The 22,986-nt window shown below is 44.8% G+C and overlaps 3 protein-coding genes and 1 pseudogene across 3 annotated transcripts; 2 read left to right on the forward strand and 2 right to left on the reverse strand.

Moving 5' to 3' along the window:
* Nucleotides 1–1,214: 1,214 nt before the first annotated feature.
* Nucleotides 1,215–3,708, reverse strand: LOC120703457 (beta-1,2-xylosyltransferease XAX1-like). The gene is made up of 3 exons (XM_039987551.1): nucleotides 3,193–3,708; nucleotides 2,879–3,076; nucleotides 1,215–2,676 (listed from the first exon to the last, which is right to left on the reverse strand). The coding sequence occupies exons 1-3, from the start codon at nucleotides 3,392–3,394 to the stop codon at nucleotides 1,484–1,486; spliced, it is 1,593 nt and encodes a 530-aa protein (XP_039843485.1). The 5' UTR covers nucleotides 3,395–3,708; the 3' UTR covers nucleotides 1,215–1,483.
* Nucleotides 3,709–6,187: 2,479 nt separating this feature from the next.
* On the reverse strand, nucleotides 6,188–9,085 carry LOC120702012 (annotated as a pseudogene).
* A 1,908-nt stretch (nucleotides 9,086–10,993) lies between these two features.
* LOC120703460 lies at nucleotides 10,994–13,931 on the forward strand. The gene is made up of 6 exons (XM_039987553.1): nucleotides 10,994–11,751; nucleotides 11,876–11,923; nucleotides 12,033–12,124; nucleotides 12,782–12,832; nucleotides 13,119–13,506; nucleotides 13,580–13,931. The coding sequence occupies exons 1-5, from the start codon at nucleotides 11,743–11,745 to the stop codon at nucleotides 13,174–13,176; spliced, it is 258 nt and encodes an 85-aa protein (XP_039843487.1). The 5' UTR covers nucleotides 10,994–11,742; the 3' UTR covers nucleotides 13,177–13,506; nucleotides 13,580–13,931.
* Nucleotides 13,932–15,246: 1,315 nt separating this feature from the next.
* LOC120703458 lies at nucleotides 15,247–16,968 on the forward strand. Its single transcript, XM_039987552.1, has 3 exons — nucleotides 15,247–16,164; nucleotides 16,466–16,510; nucleotides 16,599–16,968. The coding sequence occupies exons 1-3, from the start codon at nucleotides 15,339–15,341 to the stop codon at nucleotides 16,721–16,723; spliced, it is 996 nt and encodes a 331-aa protein (XP_039843486.1). The 5' UTR covers nucleotides 15,247–15,338; the 3' UTR covers nucleotides 16,724–16,968.
* The last annotated feature ends 6,018 nt before the right edge of the window (nucleotides 16,969–22,986 follow it).

The following is a 22,986-nucleotide window of genomic DNA, read 5'->3' on the forward strand; positions in this document are numbered from 1 at the left end:
AAAAAAAAGTTTACATCTTCCATACCCAAGAATACTTTGCGACCAATGTTTGAGTATATGCACTGCTTGATCAATGTTTATGATGCACATAATCCAACATAAAATTAAAAAGGTTGTCGTTTAGTCTATTGTAATAGAGTTCGAACCAAGTTCAGCCCAATTTTTTCAATCTTACCTCCTATCATTTTCATCATTAATTAAGCAACTAATTTTCATATAAATATCTTATTTCCCGTATGTTTTACCTAAGACTATTCCTAATCCATAATATGGTGCTGTTATATGACCTAAGACTGTGCATAGAAATATCATTAAAGGCATAATTGCCAATTACGTCCCTGAACTTTGTTATATGATCTAAGACCGTGCATAGAAATATCATTAAGTAACTAATTTCCAATGCTATTATTATCAACAATGAACAAAGTCTGTGATTGATGGCTAGATGGTTTTGGATTTTTTGGAGAATTTATAGAGTTTAACATTTTTCTGGTACATCTCTAGGGGAATAATGTGGTTGTTCCAAAAAGAGTATCAAATTAGTAATAGTAAGAAGAAACAATAGGCACCCTTCAACTATCACGGAAGTCTGATCTTCAACCTTCAACTACAAAATGGACATAGAAGACAATTCAACTATTGAAACTAGGCAAATTTGGCCCCTTGAGTGGTTCAAAGTTGGTTTTATCTTTTATAGGAATAAAAAATTCCCAAGTTAATTCAAAAAATCATAAATAATTCTTTTTAGATAAAAAATATATGAAACTAGTACCTACATTTTTCTAAAAATGTAACGCACCTATTGGTATTCTACTTATCAGTTATTTAAATTTAATTTTTATGTTACTTGTGTTTTTTTGCTTGAAGTCACACCTGTCATCTTTTTAGTATATAAAATCCAAATAGCTCTGAATAAAGCACCAACAGATAGGTTGTATTTTTTGAAAAACATTAGTACCATTTACATATTTTCCTAGTTTAAAATGAATTAGTTTAATTTTTATAAGATCAAACTAGATTTTTTACTAATTATGAAGAAATAGAAAACTACCCAAAGGACTATATTTATCTGGTTCCATATTAAGACTTTGATATCCAGTTTTATAGTTCAGGCTTGAAAACCAGATTAAGATGCTAGTTGGAGGGTGGAAATTGGATTTTGTTCTAATAAAATTGAGAAGTTTCAAATATAAAACTAACTTTCTTTGTTTTAATACACCATTGCCGATTTGAATATATTTCCTGTTAAATCAATTGACTTAGTAGCTGTCGCTAAATTGGCTTCCTCAGAACGACTTGCTAAACAGCCTCGCAAATAAAAATAAACAATTTAGTAGCTGATATAAATGGCAGAGAGAGAGAAAAAAAATTGAACGAAAGCTCCCCTGTACCGCATCTGTGCTGGCCTATCCGAATTGTCCCCATCCAACCACACAAATGGAACCAAAACCAGCCAACCAAAGGGGAATCGATCAGGCTTCCCCTACTCCTGCAACTCGTCGAGCGCCTTGAGCAAGAACGGCTTGAACCTTGTCATGTTGACCATGACATCCTGCTTCATGATGATCTCGGCGATCGCCGGCCACCCTTGCCCGTGGATGCGCATTGGGTCCGTGAACACGTAGTGGTCCCTGGGGTACTTGTCCTTGAGCGTCGTCTCCTCCTCCGAGACGTAGTACTCCACGTACCGGAGCCGCATGTCCCGCGCCGGCTGCCCGTAGAAGTTGGTCGCCATCCAGTCCATCTTCCCCCACGGCACGATCTGCACCAGCACGGCACCCGTCGGCAGGAAGATCTGGTTCGTCAGCCCGGCACCGTGCACCGCCAGGAGCACGTCGGCAGCGTTCACGCGCTCGGCGAAGCCGCGCACGTCCCCGCCGGCCTCCGCCACGGTCACCGCGAAGCCGAGCTCCTCGCACATCGCCGATACCTCCCGCAGGTTGAGCAGCTTCCGCGTGCCCTTGCGCTCGATGATGAGCATCTTGGGCTTGGCGCTGGTCTCCTCCCCGAGCACGGCCGGGGCGTCGCGGGGCAGGGCGAAGGCGCGGCGGAGGAACCGGTTGTAGTCGACCATGGAGTAGTTGTGCGGGTTGCGCGTCGGGTGCGGGGAGATGATGAGGTCGCGGTCGCGGTACATCCCGATGTGGCCTGCCCGGAAACAGTGCACCCCCTCGTCCTTGTCGAAGTTGATCACGTCGTAGTTGGAGAGCTTCTTGAGCAGGGGCGTGAACTTGTGCACCCACCACGGCTTGAAGTTGGTGATGAGGAGCTGCACCTCGCCCTTGAGGTGCGCCGTGGTGAGGAACAGCGGGATGAGCACGTCCGTGTTGTCGTGGAAGAAGTTGTCCGTGTAGCCGGCCACGGAGAAGACCACCACGGGGACGTCGTGCCGCCGCGTGCACTGCGGTGCGGCCTCGGCCGAGGACACGGACTTGATCGTGACCTCCACGACGCCCGGGAGGAGGAAGTCGTCCTTGCGGGCGAACGGGCGGATCTTCTTCTCGCCGTTGGCGTCGAAGGGCCCGGCGCCGGACGGGTTCACCAAGTACATGGTTTTCTCCTTGGGGCTGATCCGGATGTCGCCGGTGAGCTCGCACACCGGCGGGCGCGCGTACGGGAAGCCCTCGTCAACGCCGTTCTCGTCGCAGGTGATCTTGGCCTCCGTGGCGGCAGAAGCTGAAGAAACACAAATACAGAGGACTCATTTGTATATGCCTTGATTACAACGTACTGGTACCCGAACTAATTAAAAACGCATCGAGATACGAATTCAAGCTTATATCAAATTCAAATTCTTTTAGGGAATCATAATTAATCGGACAGAGTGTTGTCAGATCATAGAAGAGGAAAAAAAACAAATACGAATACGATTCCTCACCTGGCTTCGTCGCCGCCGAGTCCTCCTGTTCATCCTTTCTTGTGACCTCTGGTAAGTTGGTCATGTTGGGGTCCGCCTCAGGGTCCGTAACATCTTTCTGCTCCTCCACTTCAGTCTTTTGCTCCACCGGCGGAGCCTCTGTTGCCGGCACCGTTGTGGTTGCCGGCGGCGCGTTCCTCAACACCAGGGCCGAGCTATCTGTTGACCATCAATACAGGGAGAACTTCCCCAAGTAAGCAACAGGATGCGGAACTACCCAGACATGCAATCCAAGAAACGATTTCTTCATCAGAATCGGATTCAAAGCCCCTTACCGAAAACTGGCGAGTAGATAGCGAAGAGCCTGGCAAAGGACAGGTAGGTGAGCAGCGCGAGGCAGCAGCCGGCCACCAGCCCGATGCCCAGCTTCTTGGGCTCGATCTTGCCGAGTTCCTTGGCAAGCCGCGGCCCTCTCCGGTCGCCGGCCGCCGGCCCCGGCGGCTTGGACGGCCGCGAGTACGCCGTTGACGACGCCATCACCGCCCACGCACACAAATGGAACAAAACGCGCACCTTCCAGGCAGGGTTGCTGCTGATATATCAGCGATCGCCACCGCGGCCCGCGCCTCTTTCTTCTAAAGCTTAAATAAAAATCGCGGCAGGCCCCGGTGATGTAACATGTGCAGAGCGATGATTGATCTGTTGGGAAATGAGTTGTATTGTATATCTCGTTGTTCGTTGGGCTGGTTGGTGGTGGCGCGAGTGCGACGACTAACGGAGGAGAGACGGCTTCGTCGTCCTCCTCCTTCCTTCCCTCTGTTTGACTTGTCCAGAACCAGTGCACAATAATTAGGATAGCTTACCTAATTCCGTGTTAGCTAGCAGTTAGCACTAGGACTCATCTGTCCATCTTTTATTCGAATTTTGCCAGTCACAGTTGCTCAATAAACTTTCCCTTGATGGTTTGGTTGGCTTGGTGATGGAAATGGCATCACAAGGATGGAGACAGATGCAAGCGTGGAACAAGTCGCTGGGAGACTAGGCCTGCTGCCTGCTGCCTGCTCGCTTTGACACTCCACCGTGCCTCTGAGCTGGGTCGCCGCTGTCCGTGCCGGTCCGGAGGATTCCATCGGTTAGGCCTTGTTTGATCCCGTCCCCTGCCAACTTAGTCAGCGATATTTTTTCTTGTCAATCTTTGCGAAATGATCTTGAACTGAACCTCGGCAATCGCAGATTATTGGTCGGGATGATTATTCATTATTTGTTTATTTCACGGATGAGGAAACGACCGGTTACTTTCCAAGCTCATTACGTGCCGTGATTGCTCTTGTGTTGGGTATAACGCACCTTTCGCCCAAGTTGTTGTCACGACTTAACATTTTGCAATTTCTTAATTATGCTCCTAATAAATATATGAATTTTAGAAGAAAAAAGTAGTGGGTCCTTCGAATAATAGAAACTTGCTATAAGAGAAAACGTCGTTTATTCAAAGGGATCGATTTGCAACATATCGTTCGAGTATCAGCGTGGATAGACCCACCCTCTATCAATACAAAAGGTTTAGGACAATGTCGGGAATGGTCTCCAACAAGGAGTAACTTCTATATTACTGCTTAATTTAAATATATACTTAATATCATAAAATGTCCCTACCTATCTATATTCAGCTAATATACTTTGCACACTCACGACCAATTATCCAAAAACCTAGAAGCCGAGGACTTCTTCAAACAACCTCTAGCTTTTTATTAGCTACAGTTTTTTATTATAAGTTGTACATGATCCAAACATGGTAGTTTTGAACATTGTCATGACATCTAAGGCGTAACTTCAGTTATTTCCTTTTATTATACTATATTAAAATCTCTAAATAACTTGTAAAATAATTACTACTACAGAAAACATTTTTAGGGGCATGTAAAACAGTATTTGTAGAGCGGGTGCAGTATCCACAACTACTTTTCGCAGCTACAAATAGCTATTTGTAGGAGCAGATAACATGCCCGCCCTTGTAAATACATTTTCAACGACAAGTCACGTGTCACCTACCCCTAGAAATATTATTTTTAGGGGCGGGTTATGCCATGACCTGTGCCTACAAATCAATTTCCAAAAAATAAAAAAAAAGAAAGATAAAAAATATAAAAAAACAAAATAAAAGGGAAAAATACATTACCACAAGCTCCTCCAATATAGAGGTACAATTTTTTTTGGCAAAATATGCATACTTCCTTTAACCGGGTTTCAAAACACTTACCAAGCCTTGCACGTACCCTCCTCTCAACCACATTACACAGTCACTTATGATTTTATGAGGTGTGCCATTCTTTTATATTAACTCTGAAACTAATTTGTAGGAATAGGTGACACCATCATCTGTACCTGGAAATCATTTCTAAGAGTGAGTGACGCCATCACCCGCAACTACAATTATTTATTTATTTTCATTTTTTTCATTGAAAATATAAACATATATCTTTATATACTCACATGTCTCAAGTATTTCTTTCAAATGGTCAAAATATCACAATCACAGATACATATATTCAAATTGCTTTCACATTCACATATATTATATTCACACTATATAGTACTACACACGTACTACAGAGTACAACAATTCAATTTTTTATCCTAAACAGTCTTAAATGAATAATATGAACTATAAAATTTTAGATCTTACCAATAAAATTTTGATATGGAGCTATTCTAAATCTATCTTAGATTGTTTGAAAAAAATAAAAACTTCTAGATTTTAAAATTAAAGAGTTTATAGCATTTTCTTGGACTATTCAATGATCTTAAATGACAAGTTATCAACTACAAAATTTTAAGTCTTGTCAATCTTTACAATTTTCATATAAAGTTTGATTTCATCCAAGATCGTATGAAAAAATTATAAATTTATTTGTGTGGGACCATTAGGGGCGGCTCATGCCATCACTCACCCTTGAAAATTAGGAGCGGGTCATGCCATACCTTTTTAGGAGCGGGTTACCTTTTGACCTGCCTAAAAAGAGCGACTCTTACAAATTTCTTTGTGGTAGTGTGTGGCTGTATTTTTTTTTAGAAAATTACACTTCGTTTTCTTTTCTCAAAGATAAATATTATAAAGTCACTGATAGTCAAGTTACATAAGTTTCAAGCTGAATATTTTCATCAGTACATCAAGTAATATTTATGATCAGATGGAGTAGTTCCTTTTTATAATCCGTAGGATATAATCCAATCTCATTAATCATGTGCCGCTAGGAACCAACTACTTTCGAAATTAGGTGATTATAACAGGCTAATAGTGCAAAAAAATTAAGAGCATCAAACTTTGCCTTCCAATGAAAAGGCATATACATATTTAAAAGAACCGATACAATAATCTCGAGTACTACGAGATTAGTTGAACAGCAGCAATCAGCCTGAACTTCCAATCACCTATACTGCTTCTGCAAACGCTTTCAGCGCGGGCACCGCATTACCAGCTTGCCGCACAACACGACGACAAGTTCCTGTTGCAGACAGGTCCGCACACGAGATTGAACCAGCGCCACTCATCTCTCTTCGTTTCTACTGTATAGGCACACCTACATGGACCACGTCCTCAATCGGAACCAAATCAAAGAATGGAATAAAACTGGAAAAAAAATCGAAGAGAGTGTTGTCTTGTTCAACCAACCCTAAAGACCTCCTCTACTGCAGGTACTCCATTGCCTGTTTCAGAACGGGTCTCAACCTGTCCACGTTGATCCGCACGTCCGGCTTCCCCAGGTACCACTCGGCCAGGTTCCCCCAGCCGCTCATCATGTGCACGGCGACGGGGGCCTTGATCAAGGGGTGGTCCTTGCCGAACACGTCCATGAGCGAGCTCTCGTCGGCTGCGACGCTGTAGTCGATGTACCGGAGCCCCATGTCGCGGGCAGGGCCGCCAAAGTCGGTGCGGGCGATGTCCTCCAGCCGGCCGAACGGCACGATCTGCAGGAGCACGGCGCCCGTGGGCAGGTACACGCAGTTGGTGAGCCCGGCCGGCCCCGTGGACGCCCAGCATCACGTCGAAGGAGTTCACCTCCCGCGCGAACTCGTCGTAGTCGTAGGTGGCCCTCGGACGGCCGGCGACCGCCACCTCGAATCCGGCGGCCTCCCCGGCAGCGATGACCTCGCCGAGGTTGATGAATTTCCGGCTGTTGGTACGCTCGAGGATCATCATCCGCGGCCGCCAACTTGGGGAACCGTCGTCGCTGAGCTTGATCGGCCGGCCGCGCGGTAGGGAGTAGGCTTGTCTCAAGAACTTGGTGAAGTCCACCATGGTGTAGCCGCCGCCGGTGACGTCCTGAGATGGGTCGATGGTGAACTCCTTCCGGCTGCCGTAGCCGACGACAACGTGCGGGTAGCACCGAACGGAGCCGTCGTCCCTGTCGAAGTCAACATCTCGTGGCGCGAGAGCTGGCTGGTGTGTTTGGTTCTACTTTTAAACTTTTTGCTTTCTGAAAAGTCAAAAGCCAACCAAACACACTGGCTAGCTTCTCAAAGCTGCTTTTTATCAAAACTGCTTTTTCTTTAGTACAAAACTGAAATCAGCTCCTCCCCTGCTAGCTATTGTGGAGGTGAGCAACTACGAAAAGATTACTCACCTGCCACCTTAAAAAAATTAATGACTTCTGAACTTCTTCGCAGCCCACAACCCATAGCAGTTTTTCCACATCCTACAGCTCACAACAAATTTTTCAAAAACCACAGCTCAACCAAACACATCACACATCCGAAGATCCTCTTGTACTTGTCGACCCAGAAGGGCAGCAGGTTCACGACGAGGAGCTGGACCTCCCCGTTGAATCGCCGCGCGCCGATGAACAGCGGGACGAGGACATCGGTGAAGTCGTGCCAGTAGTTGCCGGTGAGGCCACCGAGCTCGATCACCATCGCCGGGACGTTGAGCCGGGTCGTGCACTGCGGCGCGTGCTCCGGGATGGAGACGGACCTCACCTTGACGGCCTTAGGCCGTCCAGGTACTTCCGAGAGTAGGGCTTTATCGTCCACTCCCGCAGCGGCGCGCGCGGAGAGACGAGCGTGTCCGTCGCGGCGGCGCCTCCGCGTGCCCGCGCGTCGCCGGCCAGCTCGCAAATGTCGTACTTGCCGAACGACGTGTCGCAGATGAGCTTTGTGTGCGACATTGTTGAAATCGTCGGTTCCTCCCCCTGCTCACACAGCATCAGTTGACACAGTGTGTGTAATGTAATCACGATTTGGGCGCAAAGAATTCTTTTACCGAATTTAGCAATGTCCTTTTCCGTTGGTTGCTGTTGCTCCCAATTCTCAGAATTCCTTTCGTTGCCACCTACTAGTATAGTAGCATCAAAGCAAAGGGACAAATAAAAGGGAATCCATTAGTCTGATTGAAACACAGCAAAGACGACGAGGCTGCTCGATCCGATCCAAAGGAAAAGTAACAAGCACAAAGGACCGTTTGTTTTTTTTTCTCGAATATGCAGGAGAGCTGCATATCATTGCATTAAGAAGAGGGACCGTTTGTACCTGATTGTTCCTCGATTGGATTTTTGTCTGCCCATTCCTGCTTATGTTTTTCCTGGGCCCCTGAACCATAAGAGGAAGAAAAAAAAGGAAGATAAGGTCGAAATCAGCATCGTATGTCTGCATAGCTTTCTGCTGCCATTCATCACGGGACTTGTGCTTACCTTGGAGGCGGGCAGTTGATGGTTCCGTGCGCGGCTCGGCCACCTCCTTCCTGCTGCTGGGTTCCTCCAGTCACCTGCTCCCGAAATCTACACCAAGAGCAAATACGCAACTCCATCACTCAACTCATAATCGACGCGAAATTTTTTACAAAATTCAAACGAGCTAAACAAAATCGCGCGTGCATACTGTGTTCTCGATGGCCTCTTTTCTGCCTTGCAGCAACCGTGTCAGCTGATTGTCGTTGCGCCTGCATAAACTGCCTCTGAAAAAAGAAAACACGAAAGATTAATCTTGTGAAAACTGGTAACAGCAATCCCCTGTTCCTTAAGTCTATGCCAAATTGCCAACAAGGAAGGGCACAGAGATTCTGGCGATAAAAAGATGATAGAGATTACCATGTGGATCGTTGCTCAACTGTGCAGAGACCATCAAGTAGAGGAGCACCAGGATTAGTGCCCACCCAGCATAGCCACTCCGCTTCTTCCACGGGGTCGACGATGACCGCGCCGTGCTCCTCGTTGCCGCCTTTGCTTCGATCCACATCACCTCTTTACTAGCAGCATCCAGCGGAAGTACATATGCTGTTATACATTTGGCTGGTTGCCCTTTGTGCCTTGCCGCAGACCAGCCTTGGATATTGTCTCAAAAGAGTGCTTTTCCATCCTCGTCTCAATCTCACACTTCGACAATAAGAGAAGGAAGATCCTCGAGCCTTCACAAGAAGGCGCAAAGGAGCAAGCAACACGCAAGCGTGGCCAACGCTAGTTCTACTTATTCTTTTGATGACTTGTATAATATACACAACACGACAATATACGTACCTAATATCTTAGAGGCGACAACCACCAGTCCTACCAATCTTCTATACATGTTCCACAATTGGATGGTAAAGGTCCTAAAAATTTAGCCTAAAAAATTTAATAAACGTACTAAAAAATAGCTACGCTCATAATTTATATATTTTAAGCTAAGATGATTAAGGATCAAGTTGAATTGTGTAGTGAGCATTGAAGCCATATCATAGTTATGACCCTTATCCATAGGAGTCCTCCACATATAAGAACCTTATCTGCATCTTGTGATGGCAAAACTTGATCTAGTTATTGTAGCCCACCCATAATGGATCAATGACGACTGAGATAGACCCTAGGATATCCCTTTCGAGTGGGGCTTGGATCTCCAGAAGATGATCCCACACTGCGACCGAGGCATGCATGCATCCACTACGCCGGGATACCGGAAGGATCCTTAGTGGATCAGATATACGAGCCTTATTCTGCGTCCCAAAGAAACAGATCTAAACTGACTCATTTCCTTGTAAAACAACCCCCCCCCCCTCGCAAGGTTGTTAGCCTACTTCTAACCCACGGCATCTCAGATATTTAAGGGAGGCGTGAGTGAGGATACCTGTAGAGCATGAACCAACCCATCTGTAAACCCTAGCATACCCTAGTATAGAACTCATTGTGACCCAGAGATGCAACCAGCCATCCAATATGACAAAATACACATGACTTAGGGTAGTGGCAGTCTGAACCTATTTAATCCTTGCATCTTGTGTTACCATCAAGGTTCTTGGCACCGTGATCTCACTCACCTCGAATCTACTATGATACCCTGGATGGACTCGCCGGAGTAATATTCTGACAATCACAACATATCGATGGAAACTATTTTTTTTACATTTTTCACAATCTCTAAAACCAAGCATGTTTATTGGATTCAATTTATAAATTTGTAGAGCATTTTTTTAAAAAAATGTGATTCAACAATGAACTCTATTTAGTTTCAGAGAAATTTAAGTTTGGGATTTAAATTAACTACTCACCCATCCACCCCCTATAATCGAATCATGCACATGCCATAGCACGACTAGTCAGTTTGCTTCCCACCTTATGGCAATGTAAGCTAAAAGACTAGTCACTAATCTAAAAGACTAAAGCGTATGTAAGCTCAAAAATCTCAGAGAACATGGACAGGTACTTTGATTTGGTCTGGTCAAGATGGTTCAAATCAAAAGAGCTTCGGTTGGGCCACCGAACAAACTGGCCCAATGCACAAAACATGCACCAAATGAGATGTCCAACCATCATAATGAGCCCAAGGTTATGTGAAGCCCACAAACAATAATCTCCCTTTCTTTTCAATTTATAGCTGACGCCCGTATTGTAGAAGTGGTGTGTGTGTCATATACTTAGCTAATAACATAATATCTTATATCTTATCTTATCTTATCTTATCTTATCTTACACTATAAAGAACCAAAACAATTGAAAACATTTTCATCTAAAAAATATCCCTATACCCCTCACAACAATCCCACTTGTCAGGTCTAGAGTGGGAGAAAGTTTTCTGAAACAAGAAAAAATTGTAAACAGCAAACTTCTGCCGTTTTCTCTGTTCCTTTTTCACCCAACATTTTTCTTACCTGCTCGCGTACACGGTCCAATCCGTCAATCACACCTCTCCCACCTCTCTTTCCCTACCGCGCGCCTTCCGATCCCTTCCGCCCTCCCGTCCCCTCCGCAACGTTCCACATCTCTGAGGCCTGCAACGTGCCGGCGCTGCGTCCATCGAGCGCGCCGCGGCGGAGCTCCGCCCGGCGGTCATGCTCGTCAACGCATTTGCCGACGACGCCTACAACCGGGTCAGCTACACGCTCGTCTCCCCACTCGTGCGAGGCTGCGGCGACTCGGCCCTGCCGCCGCTGCATCGCACGGCGTTCGGCGTGGTAGAGGCCGCACTCGAGGCCGTCGACTTCGGCGCCCACGCCGGTGCGCACCCGCGGCTCGGCGTCGTCGACCACATCGCCTTCCATCCCTCCCTCCCCCAATCCCCATCGGCCATCCGCATCGCACCGCCCTCTGAATCCTCGCTCCTTCTCTCCACGCTTCCTTCCTCGGCGGAGGGCGAGCATGCGGAGCCATCGATAGGGGCTGAAGCGGAGCAGCAGATGTGGTGGACGCGAGTTCCCCGTTCGCATCGCGCTGCCATCCCGATCCTCGCTCCCCCGGACTGCGAGTAGGGGTCTGAGCGGCGGCGGGCCGGAGTTCGGTCCTACAGGAGCTGATGGCTCATGGATCGAAGTCCTAGCAATAGCCGATGCGTATGCGGAAGGGGACAGAGGGTCCGCGCTGCACTGGCTGCGGTGGGCGTGTGACGATGCTCTTCGTGCAGTATTCCCGGCCAACATCCGCTTGATGAAATGCGTAAGCCACACATTCCTAGATCTCCTCCCCCCATCTCTCAAGTGTTCGCACGATGAGTTTAATCCTTTTTGCTATCTGCGTGTGAGCCGTCAGCTCTGAATGTTACGATCTTTGTTGTGCCTAGGATAACTTCAAGGCTCTTGTTGATCCCTGCATCGACTGTGAACTCATGGTACGATGGTCAATGAACAATACTTGCGATCTTTAGTTGGAATATGTCAGCTGCACATCACGTAGCATGCTTGACTGAAGCCTTGACATTTGCTTTCTCTTTTCTGTAGATCATCTTGATTGATCTGATCCTGCAGAAGACAAGGGCGTACCACCATATTCTGTTTAATAAGCTTAGCATGTGGGATTATCTGTTGACAAGGTATAAATCTATGATGTCCAGACAGACTAACATTCCATCCTCACTGGTGTTCTTATTGGCATTTGAGGCAATTAGTTCGCTAAATAGGTAATTGGTATTGCTGAGCTACCATTTCGTTGTTTGCATATGGTCATGTAATAGTTATAATGCACCTTTTTCTGTACGCCGGTGCATATACTAGAGTAACATGGTTCCTGGATAATGTGGAAAAGAATCTGGCCAATATATATATGTTTATATCTAGGATATATTTATTCTTCCATTACTGTTTTTTTCTTTTCTTCCTATAGTCCAAATCAAGTGCCATGTAAGATGAACGAATCATTTACTGCACCTTTTCTGAACTTGTTGATTATTATATTAGGTGTAGGTGTTTAATGGTTGAATAAATGTTACTTTTCGCTGTAGGATAACTAAACTAGGATGGATACGATGTGTATGGCCTGTGTGGTCTTAGACTGGTTGTGTTAAATGTTCAGTTTTGCACCAACTTAGAGAAGATGGATATGGTGTATATTATAATATTCAGTTGATTTTTGATTTATTGCCCATATTCGGCATGTTTAGGGATAAGGAAGTTTCCGAAAGAAAGAAATTCAGTTTGAGATATGTTACTTTGTTCAAAACTCGCACACTAAAATATTTTTCTATAACTAGGACAGATTTCCAATCTGCAATACAAACATCTCTTGACGTAGCAGTGATCAGGTTCTACTTGCCTAAAACTATAGTGTATTTTAGTCTATATCCCACTACTGGGATTAACTTGTTCCGGTTTGACAAATGTTTTATGCCGGCAGGTATGAAGTTGGCAGTGGTTGCCCAACGGGATCAGTAGAAGTGTGTTGTATCACATGCGCTTCTTTACTATTTGAGACATGTCTATTCCATTGGAACATGTCCATATATTCGGGATGGTGTGTTGTATCTAAAAATCAATTATGCTTGTGCACTTATAAATTGTTTTGCTTTATGTCCAAAACTCCAATTGCAGAGGTCTCCTCCGTATTTCTTCATTGTCCCTTCTTCTCTCATGTGATCCGATTGCCTGATGGTTACCATATTTTTTCGTCAAGTTTTGATGGACACGAGGATCCGTGGCCTAGGGTGATCTAAAGGATACTTAAGAAACTGGACATTGAGGTAAGTTTGAATCAGTAGAGTCATCTGGCTGGTGTTAGGCCAATGATTTTTAGAGTTATCAAAATGTGGTTTACTGCTATATTGGTCACAATGGGAATGTAAGGTAATTCTATCCAACTTACTATTCTCCATATGTGTCAAAATTAATTTTTTTCTCTGGATTAATATTGGCATCACCACTGTTGAATGTAGCGTGCAATTACGTAAAGATGGCGGGCGCTCAAAATGACTTGTTCGAGGTATTTGCTGGTTGTTTTCACAAACTTTAGTAACATTGGGGGCCGTTCTAATTCCTAGATCTAAAAAACCCAGTTCATTATGCTGGTGGATTGGCTATGCTCAAGGTTCTTGACAAGGAGAAACGGCAGGCACATGTGCGGGTGTTGGAGCTCACTTGGAGAGTCTAAAATTGCTTCATATTTCCATTCTCACTTGCCACCAGTGCTTTCCATTAATTTTCAGGTTTATTCTTTTTTGTGCTTAATGGTTTGATTTCTTACCTAGCAAAGAAGCAACAGATTGTGCTTCTCCCATTTCGTTGTTGTATAAGATTGTAGGCGCTTCAGTTGCCCTGTACTAAATGCATGCGCCATGTTTTTCCTTGTATGAAATTACGTGGCTTTGTGTTGATTGAATAAAAGTTCAGTATTATGATGTTGTTCTATGAATATAAAACACATATTTAATAGTTTTTTAATAGCACGTGCGTGCCGCACGTGCACTCTACTAGTTTTTATAGATAAAGGAAACATCTCCGGCCTGGCCAGCCGCACACAGCCAATTTTTTACAAAATTCTCAGCACACAAGCTGATAAAATAGAGTGAAGAGTACACAAACTGACTTAAATAAAACTAAAAGCAAAGTCTATTATTGCTTCTCCATCCATTCTTGGCAAAAACATTCAAGGCTACCACCTCCAATGCCTTGTTCGCCAAACAGATAGTCTTCCTTGTATCCTCACGCTGTAGCAGGACCAAAATCGCAGTCAGTACGCTCCCCTGAAGACAGCCTACATGAATGAGGTAAATATTTTTTCTCAAAAATTATATCGTTACGTGTACACCATATCGCCCACATAAGATGTGCAGCCCCAACAAAAATCAAACTTCTTTCTTTATTGCTTATGCCTGTTAACCAATTTCTAAGCATATGCGTTATTGATTTTGGTGGGGTTAACCCAGCATGAACAACTCTCCAAATGGTCTTAGTATGTTGACAATCAAAGAAGAGGTGTTGAATTGTTTCATTAAGATCACAGAAGCAACATTTTTTACTCCCAGACCAGTTTCTCTTAGCTAAGTTGTCCTTGGTTAAATAACATCTCATTGAAGGTACCAAAAGAAAATCTTTATTTTTAAAGGAATCTTCGGCTTCCATAAAAATTTATTACCGAAGGGTGTATCCTGATTTATAAGGTACTGATACATAGACCGTACTGTAAAATTGTCATGTCTATGCAAGTCCCAGGTAAGCGGATATTTTAGCTACAAGGTTATTCCACGCAGTCATTTTATCTCCAACTAAAGCTCTTCTAAAAGAGATATCCAATGACACTTGATTCATAACATAATAAATTCCCAAAAGAGATAGCATAATAAATAAATTCTACAGATCCTCCACTAATACTACTGAACTAATTGATGTAAGATCCAACAGACCTAATTAATTAACACATTCCATCCGTCGATATAGTCAATTTATTGTCTCTAGGTTTTGTAAGGTTAAAGTCACACTGAATCTAGCAAAAACTAAGAAGAACGCCTCAATTGAAAGTTCTAAAATTTTCTGCAATAACACATTATTCTTGCCCTAACTATATACCTTGCTTCAGCAATGGTGTAAGGGGAAGCCGACCAAACACAAAAGACATGGGATAAGATTCCGGCAGTACAATAAACAAGAGACTAATTAACACAAACAAAGCGAAAGCTCAAAGGATGAAAGCTTCAAAGCAAAAGCGCAAAAGCAGCATCCTGATTCTTTGCTTGAACGACCCTCCCACAAACGGGCAAATCCAAAGCAGCAGCTGTGCCCAGCTCTCACTCCCACCACTCCACTTGCTCTTCACCGATGGAGGCGATTCATCGTCTCCATCTCCACGCTTTAGCCATCCTTGTAATCGTCGCCATGGTAGTACCATCGACCGTCGCCGGCGGCGGGCTCTGCCGCGAAAGCTGCGGCAACATCCCAGTCCGCTACCCTCTTGGCATCGACGACGGGTGCGGCAGCCCGTACTACCGGAACATGCTCACCTGCGCCGACAACGCCACGCTCCGCCTCCGCACCCCATCCGGCACGTACCCGGTGACCGGCGCGGACTACTCCGACCCGCACCTCGTCGTGACGGACCCGTCCATGTGGACGTGCGCGCGGCCCTTCACCTCCGTCCACGCGGCGCCCTTCAGCCTGGACACGAGCACCCGCTTCTCGCTGTCCCCGAGGAACGAGTACCTCTTCTTCGACTGCGACGAGGCGCGCGTGATCGTGGCGCCGCGGCCGGCGAGCTGCGACAGGTACCCGGACCGGTGCGACTCGGCGTGCGACAGCGCGGGGTACCTGTGCCGGAACCTGCCGGGCTGCCGCGGCGCGCTGGACGAGGGCAACATGACCTGCTGCGCGTACCGGCCCCGCGCCACGGAGTCGCTGCGGGCGATGCTGCGGCACTGCGAGGCGTACACGAGCGTGTACTGGCGCGCCGCCGGGGATAAGTTCCCGCCCTACGACCAGGTGCCGGCGTACGGGGTGCGGGTGGACTTCGAGATCCCGGTCACGACGCGGTGCCTGCAGTGCCAGGACAAGCGCCGAGGTGAGGGGGGGACGTGCGGGTTCGACCCGGCGACCAGGGACTTCGTCTGCATCTGCGGCGCCGGACGGAACTCCACCACGGATTGTGCAGGTGCGTGCTCGATCTGGCAACTTTAAGCCCGCTCCGATCCGGCGTCCTTCTTGTTGTTGGCATAAGATCCGAGACTGTAGACGTTACACTTCAGCGTGTTTGGTTTGGAGCATCACTCCGTCAAGGACCATTCTATAAGTTTAATTTGTTTATCGCACCTTAATTCTTGGAATGATCCTATAACAAACCGTCATGTTTTAGATGAGGTGGTTCTTCATTCCAAACACCTAATGAGGAGTAAAATGTGCATTTAATTTGGCACTAGCTTTATCTGTATCATGATCTGCTATCTGTATTGCAGATGGCCACACTTCAGGGCATCACGGATCAGCAGGAGTCATTGCTGGTGAGAAGCATGTCCCACACAATCGGGCGCATACTCCCATATTCTTCAAATTAACTAGAATTCTGATACATTGGGATTTTTCTGGCAGCGAGCGTTGTCGTCTCAATCTCTGCAGCCATCGGCATTGGGGGCCTCGTGTGGTACATACGCAAGATTAGACCGAGCAAGGTGGTGACATGTGGGGTTCAGAGTAACGAAAACAGGTTCTTTTGAGCTGAATTGCAGAAAATACTTTCATGGTGGTGAAGAACACCATCTCTATCAATGAAAAAGAGGGGGCTGGATGTTTCCCCATTTTGCTAGATTATTTCTGGAGTATTTAGCCAAATTCTGTGTGCAGCACCATGATATTTTGTAAACAAATTTATATGATATTTTGTTCTTCACCGCCTAAATTTTCTGGAGCGTTGATTTTAACTGAGGGTGTTTTATTTTAAGTAGGGGCAATTTAGTCAATTTATCCTCAGCACAAATATTCCCTCCATTTAGTTTTGATTGATATATTTTCATATGGCACAATGACCAAGGGCACCAAATATGCTTATCAATCTAATAAATACAACATATACTTTTTATTGGTCCTCCAATGTTTTAACTGGAAATTTCTTGTTACTAGTGCTATTTATTGCCACAGCCCATGCCAATAGCAAATCTCTACTACTAAAAAGAGGGTAAGGGTCACTTTTTTTTCCTTCGTCATCCCAATCCCTTGGTACGTCGCCCCCTCCCATCGTACGTCGCCCGCCCCCGGGCCCGGCGTCTCTCCCACAATCCTGTCTCTTCTTTCCAAAATACGACCCCCGCTCCCTCTCGTACGTCGCCGCCACTCCGTCCCGGCCCATGCGCCGTTCGCGCTGCCGCTCCCCCCCCCAACTCCTCGTACGCCGCCGCTGTCGCACTCGCTTCCTCGCGTTCCCTTTCAGCGGCTCTTAATATTTCCAAGCACCATAAAATTTCTCAAATCATATATATTTGCATACTTTTGAAATTACTAGGTTTGTGCCCGTGCGTTGCTATGGGCAAAACAAATTCTGATCCTATCGTATCATGTAAAAGGATCTCAAATGTTCATCTTAATCAATTTAAATGACATGAATGGTGCTTTTACTGTATCACCGGCAAGACACACACGAACGCACACTGGAACACACACGCGAACACCTGGAAGTTGGGCTGCCAAAACGTTGCAGCGTTTTCTGACTCTTTATTGCTTTTTATTGGAGATTACAACTGAAAGATTAACCAGTGCTGGAGCGCTTCTCTCGCCGCGACATTGTAGCGTCCATCCCCACGACGCGCGACGGAAGAGCGAGTCTAGAACACGGACGACTCGGACTACGCGAGCTATTCTCGCCAGTAACGCACGCACGGCTACACACAGATCGTGTGCTCATGCATGGACCCTCGACATGCTAACAGACTAACAGCTAGACCAAACTAACAGCTAGACACTTGAACAAGCTTGACACGGCAATATTTACACTGCTAGAAAATCTCTCATTAGTACCGGCCGGAAACCCCAGTTTGTACCGGTTTCCCGACCGGTACCGCTCCTCCGGTACTAAGTGCACGCGCACTTAGTACTGGTCAGCTGGCACGGTACTAAACGGCATGTTTAGTACCGGTTGGAAACACCAACCGGTACTAAACTGCTGGCCACGCCAGCAGCTAGGCCGAGCAGTTTAGTACCGGTTGGTAAATACCAACCGGTACTAAACGATTTTTTCTTCTTTTTGATGCTTTATATTTGATCTTTTTTTCTTTCAATTTCAATTAATTAGTATTAGTAGTCGTACTCGCAGCGGTTTGTGTATTCGTACTCGTATCTAGAATTCGTATTTGTATATGGAGCAAAGCAAATAAAAAATATATATACATACATGGATAAAAGAAATGTTAGAAATTATATACATACATGGATAAAAGACAATAATATTTACAAGTATGAATTCTCATAAGTTTTTTTCCGACAAATTCTTCAATAATTCTAATCATCTGCATCATCATCGGCACCGGCATCCTTCTTGCGGCGTTTGTTGAGTTTATCAGCTCGAGCCACCCTTATCATTGGATCGGAATGAAATTCACCATTTGGATTTATCACCTCATCCAACATGAATCCATATAGTGCTTCTTGAATTGCCCTGATTCTTTCCGGTTCGATGAGGTTCTCTTTCAGTCTCCAAATCTGTTAACAACAAATAAACACCAATAGTTTAATTTAGTACCTGCATGGAATTAGATACAAGAAATTGTTACTAATGTTATACGTACATTGAAGTTTTCTTGTGTCACCCTCTTGGTATCTCTGTAAAAAAAAGTGCATGTGCTCACATACGTAGTATCCGCAGAGGTTGGTTCCTTGTTTTTGTCTCAAACACTATATACATATATACATATTATGAAATATTCATGCTGTTTGAATAAATGAAAGTAGATGTGCGATATTCGTACCGGCTTATTATGGTTGAATTCAAGCTCAGTCGGTGTTGACGCAACTCCTAATTGTGTTTTGAGGAACCGAGACCATGCCCTTTGCATGATGTCTACGAGATTTTGATATAATTCTGGTGGCTTATTCAAGGAGTCCCACACAGTAACTCGGGACCGATCGATTTCGATCACAAGTAGGATCCAGTGGAAACTGTTGATACATACATATGGATACAAGAAATATTAGATATATACACTTATTGGCTAGTTGAACTGACTCAAAAAGTGAAAGGACTCACTTGAACTTGTACGACAACATAATGAATGTGCGATCGTGCTGCCCTTCCAAGGACATGGCTCAATTATTCTCGGTCCGATTAGGATATTGGCGTACACACTCCTCATGTATAACATTCGGATCTATGAAGCCAACGTTGTAAATCCCGCTCTTCCGGCATTCTTGCATTTTCATCCTGCACGATTACAAATAAAAGGAGGAAATGAGAAATCTAAACGACTTAGTAGAGCTAGAGTATACAATTGACAGAAAACACTTACATAGACCATACACTGACGAGGGACTTGTCTAGAGCGTCTTGATGGAATAGAAACAAAAAATGGTCAGAATCAATCCAAATGTCATCCATTCCCCGATAGAAATGGGTATGTTTAATTCGACCAGCTAGCATTACATACCCCTCTGCACATGCTTTCAAGTACCACTGATGTAACTCACGCATTCTTGTTGGTAGGGTGTCAATCAACTCTGGCCACATCAGAGGTTCCCCCAGTACAAATGGCTTTCTTCCTGCCCCTTGGTGAACCGGGATTTTTTTTCCTGACCTAGGAGCTGAGCTTTTGTGAGGTTCGTTTCCTTGACAAACTCAGCAGTAGCTTCATCCTCTTTTGAAAGCACTACTAGATGGGGTACGCTTTGTTTGGGTTGTTCGCCGAGCTGGGGGACTTGGTTGTGCCTCCGATTACTCTTCTTCTCCCATGATTTTGTAATCGAGCGGTCGTAGTCCGACATCAGTGGAGGCTTTGGTTGGCACATCATGGATAGATAGAATTTCTTAGCTGCCGGATCCACAGGTTCCTTTGGCGGAGGCTTCTTTGGCTTCAATTGCTTGCGCACGTCTTCTTGCACCCAAGCATCCAATTCCTCTGGAGTCATTTCGTAACCTGACTTCTCTGGCGCGGGCTTCGCTTTCTTCTTTCATTCTTGGGTCTTCTTATATCTTGGAGGTGGCGGTGGCAGCACCCAAGCAGATTTCTTCTTCTTTGTGGGGCGAGGAGATGGCGGAGGCGGACTAACACTAGACTCCCCGGAAGCGGCCGGTGACGGCGATGGACTAACGCTGGGGACCTGGGCTGCGGGCGGTGACGATGGATCCACACTGGGCCTCGGAGACCCTTGAGAAGCTGGCGGTGACCTCGGAGACGGGCTAAGATCCCTTCTTGCAATTTTTATGTACTGTTTTTTCCAACAGATCCAAGTGTGGAGGGCCTGTCCTAGTTTCTCTTCACCATCGCCTCCAGGGATCTCGAGGTCGAGGTCTTCCCATCCTTTCTTGACACGGTCAACCATGACTCTTGCATATCCTTCTGGAATCGTCATGCCATGGATTGTCCCGCCTTGAACAGGGACTTCAGCAACCCCGTGAGCGACTACTTTCAGTTTTTTCCTTAGCGGAAATAGAAGCTCACAGGGTGTCCTCACGGCGATGTCGTCCACGGGGTAATGTTCCGCAACCATTTCCTCTCGATCTGCGGCTGGGTGTTCCGTTGAAGCGACGCTGCTACGACGCTGCGAGCCGACGGGGCTAGTCTCCAGCTGAGCCGTTGATCTGGCTTCTGGTTGCTGTTGTTGGCTAGCTGTAAGTGCACCTTCGATCGAAGCAACCCGTTCTTCTAGGGCATGCACCTTCTCTGCTACTTCAGCCTTTCTTCTCTATCGGCTTCAATACGTCTCTATGTCGCCACTGAAGCCATGCTTCCATGGAACTACGCCCATACCTCGCACACGTCCTGTGTGTTCCGGTGTGCCAAGAGCGTACGTCAGCTCATTTTTCTCTCTGTCTTCGGACACGGCCTTTAGTGCCACATCGAGTCTGTCGGCCTCTTCCCTTATGGCATCGCTAGTGACGAACGACCCATCTTCCATATTCAATGAGCCTCCATGAGCGTAGAAGTAATGTTTTGCTCGCAACGGCCAGTTGAAAGTCGCCGGTATGATTCCTCTAGCAACGAGATCATCTTCCATCTGCTGCCATTTCGGAATCGCCGACGCATATCCTCCTTGCCCAAGATGATGGAAGTGCTTCTTTTTGCTCGCATTCTCCTTGGCTTGGGCTGTCTTCTTCTCGCTATCCTCGGACGACTTGTACTGCACGAATGCCTCCCAATAAGAACGTTGATTCTTGAAGTTTTTCTCGAAGTCCGGCGTGAGTCCCTTTTTAACATAATCTTTGTTCAAATTTTTCTTAAACGTCTGAAAAGCAATAGCCATCTTCTTCATGACCCAATCCTTAAACAACTGTTCTTTGTCCTCCGGAAAGGTGAAGTGCCGTTTGACATCTTCCCATAATATTTCTTTCTCGGTCTCGGGAACGACGTCAGCATCGATATCTGTGGCTTTACTTTTCTTCCATAGCTTGAAGCTAATGCGAATGTGGTCCCTGACATAACATCCACATTGATTCACCACCATCGTCTTCACACCCTTCGGAGACTTTGGTTCACCGTCGGGATGCAATGAAGTGATAATAGTGTGCCCCTCCATGATTTTTTTCGACCCTCATTTTCGTTTTGGTTTCCTAGTCGATCCGAATGCCTAAAAAATATGTATTTAGTATGCATTATACTTACATACAGAATTAATGCGTATGTTTATATATATAAGCACGAATTGTATATACCTCTGCGCTACCATCTTGCACAGTCATTTGTTCTGTCTGGTTATCATCGCCATCGCCAGTATCATTAAGGTATTGGCTGCCATCGTCCTCGGCAGCATCCTCTACGTTGTGGTGCGTGCCCGTACCAATTATGTCCGTAAGAAAGGCCTCGTCGTCATCACGGTGAAAGGGTTCCATTTCGTTTCCTATGTGAATCAACATATGTTTGATATGTAATTTTGTACTAATTGACAATGTATAAAAAATTTACAAGTGCACCTTCAATAAAGTCGTACAATGCATACAAAATCAAAATTTCTAAAATTTACATCATATACATCTTATATAAAATGTGCCCTGTAATTTTATAAAATGTGCCCTGAATTTTCTAAGATTTTCTACTAATACACAATTCATCCTAAGCAATATAACTTTAATAAAGCTGTAAAGACATGAAGATTTTTGTACAATATACCTAAGCAATAATTTTCCATGCATTTTCCATACTTTTCCATAATTTCTCGTAATTTCTCTACATTTTTCATACATTATTCATAATTTTCCATACATTTTTCGTAATTTTCCGTACATTTTGAAAAAATTTCCATAATTTCTCCACATTTTCCATAATTTTCCATAATTCCTCTACATTTTTCTATAATTTTCCATACATTTTCTACAAATTTCAACAAATTTAGTACAATTTGCACAAATATCTATAATTTTCTATGAATTTTCTAAAATTTCTAAAATTTTCACTATTGCGTATCAATTCCTAACATTTTCCTACTATTTTTATTATTTCTACGTATATATCTACCAAATTTTTACAAATATCTCCAAATTTACTATAATTTGAAAAAAATATCTATAATTTCCACTATTTACTTCATTTGTATAAATATCTACAAATGTTCGACAAATTTACTATAATTTTTTACATGAAAAATATTGTAACTGTTCGTACTATTTTCTATAAATTTTTACTAATGTTCGCAAATTTTCACAAATTTTCGATGCAATTCATCATTTTCTATAAATGTTCACAAATTTGTACATAAGTTCACAAATTTCGTCGATTTTAACAAATGTTCACAAAGTTCATAAATATCTATAGACATTCCATCGATTTGAACAAATTTCTAA

Source organism: Panicum virgatum, chromosome 4K, assembly GCF_016808335.1.
Source record: "Panicum virgatum strain AP13 chromosome 4K, P.virgatum_v5, whole genome shotgun sequence".
NCBI classification, from domain to species: Eukaryota; Viridiplantae; Streptophyta; class Magnoliopsida; order Poales; family Poaceae; genus Panicum; species Panicum virgatum.

What these genes read in the sequence shown, in the direction of transcription:
- LOC120703460 (XM_039987553.1), top strand. An exon ending in GCATCGACTGTGAACTCATG is followed by an intron (nt 11,924 to 12,032) that starts GTACGATGGTCA and finishes TCTTTTCTGTAG; the next exon opens with ATCATCTTGATTGATCTGAT. An exon ending in TGGGATTATCTGTTGACAAG is followed by an intron (nt 12,125 to 12,781) that starts GTATAAATCTAT and finishes TTCTATAACTAG; the next exon opens with GACAGATTTCCAATCTGCAA.
- LOC120703457 (XM_039987551.1), bottom strand. Translation starts at nt 3,394, where the DNA reads ATGGCGTCGTCAACGGCGTACTCGCGGCCGTCCAAGCCGCCGGGGCCG. An exon ending in TATCTACTCGCCAGTTTTCG is followed by an intron (nt 3,077 to 3,192) that starts GTAAGGGGCTTT and finishes GATGGTCAACAG; the next exon opens with ATAGCTCGGCCCTGGTGTTG. An exon ending in CTCGGCGGCGACGAAGCCAG is followed by an intron (nt 2,677 to 2,878) that starts GTGAGGAATCGT and finishes GTGTTTCTTCAG; the next exon opens with CTTCTGCCGCCACGGAGGCC.
- LOC120703458 (XM_039987552.1), top strand. Translation starts at nt 15,339, where the DNA reads ATGGAGGCGATTCATCGTCTCCATCTCCACGCTTTAGCCATCCTTGTA. An exon ending in CTCCACCACGGATTGTGCAG is followed by an intron (nt 16,165 to 16,465) that starts GTGCGTGCTCGA and finishes TCTGTATTGCAG; the next exon opens with ATGGCCACACTTCAGGGCAT. An exon ending in ATCAGCAGGAGTCATTGCTG is followed by an intron (nt 16,511 to 16,598) that starts GTGAGAAGCATG and finishes TTTTTCTGGCAG; the next exon opens with CGAGCGTTGTCGTCTCAATC.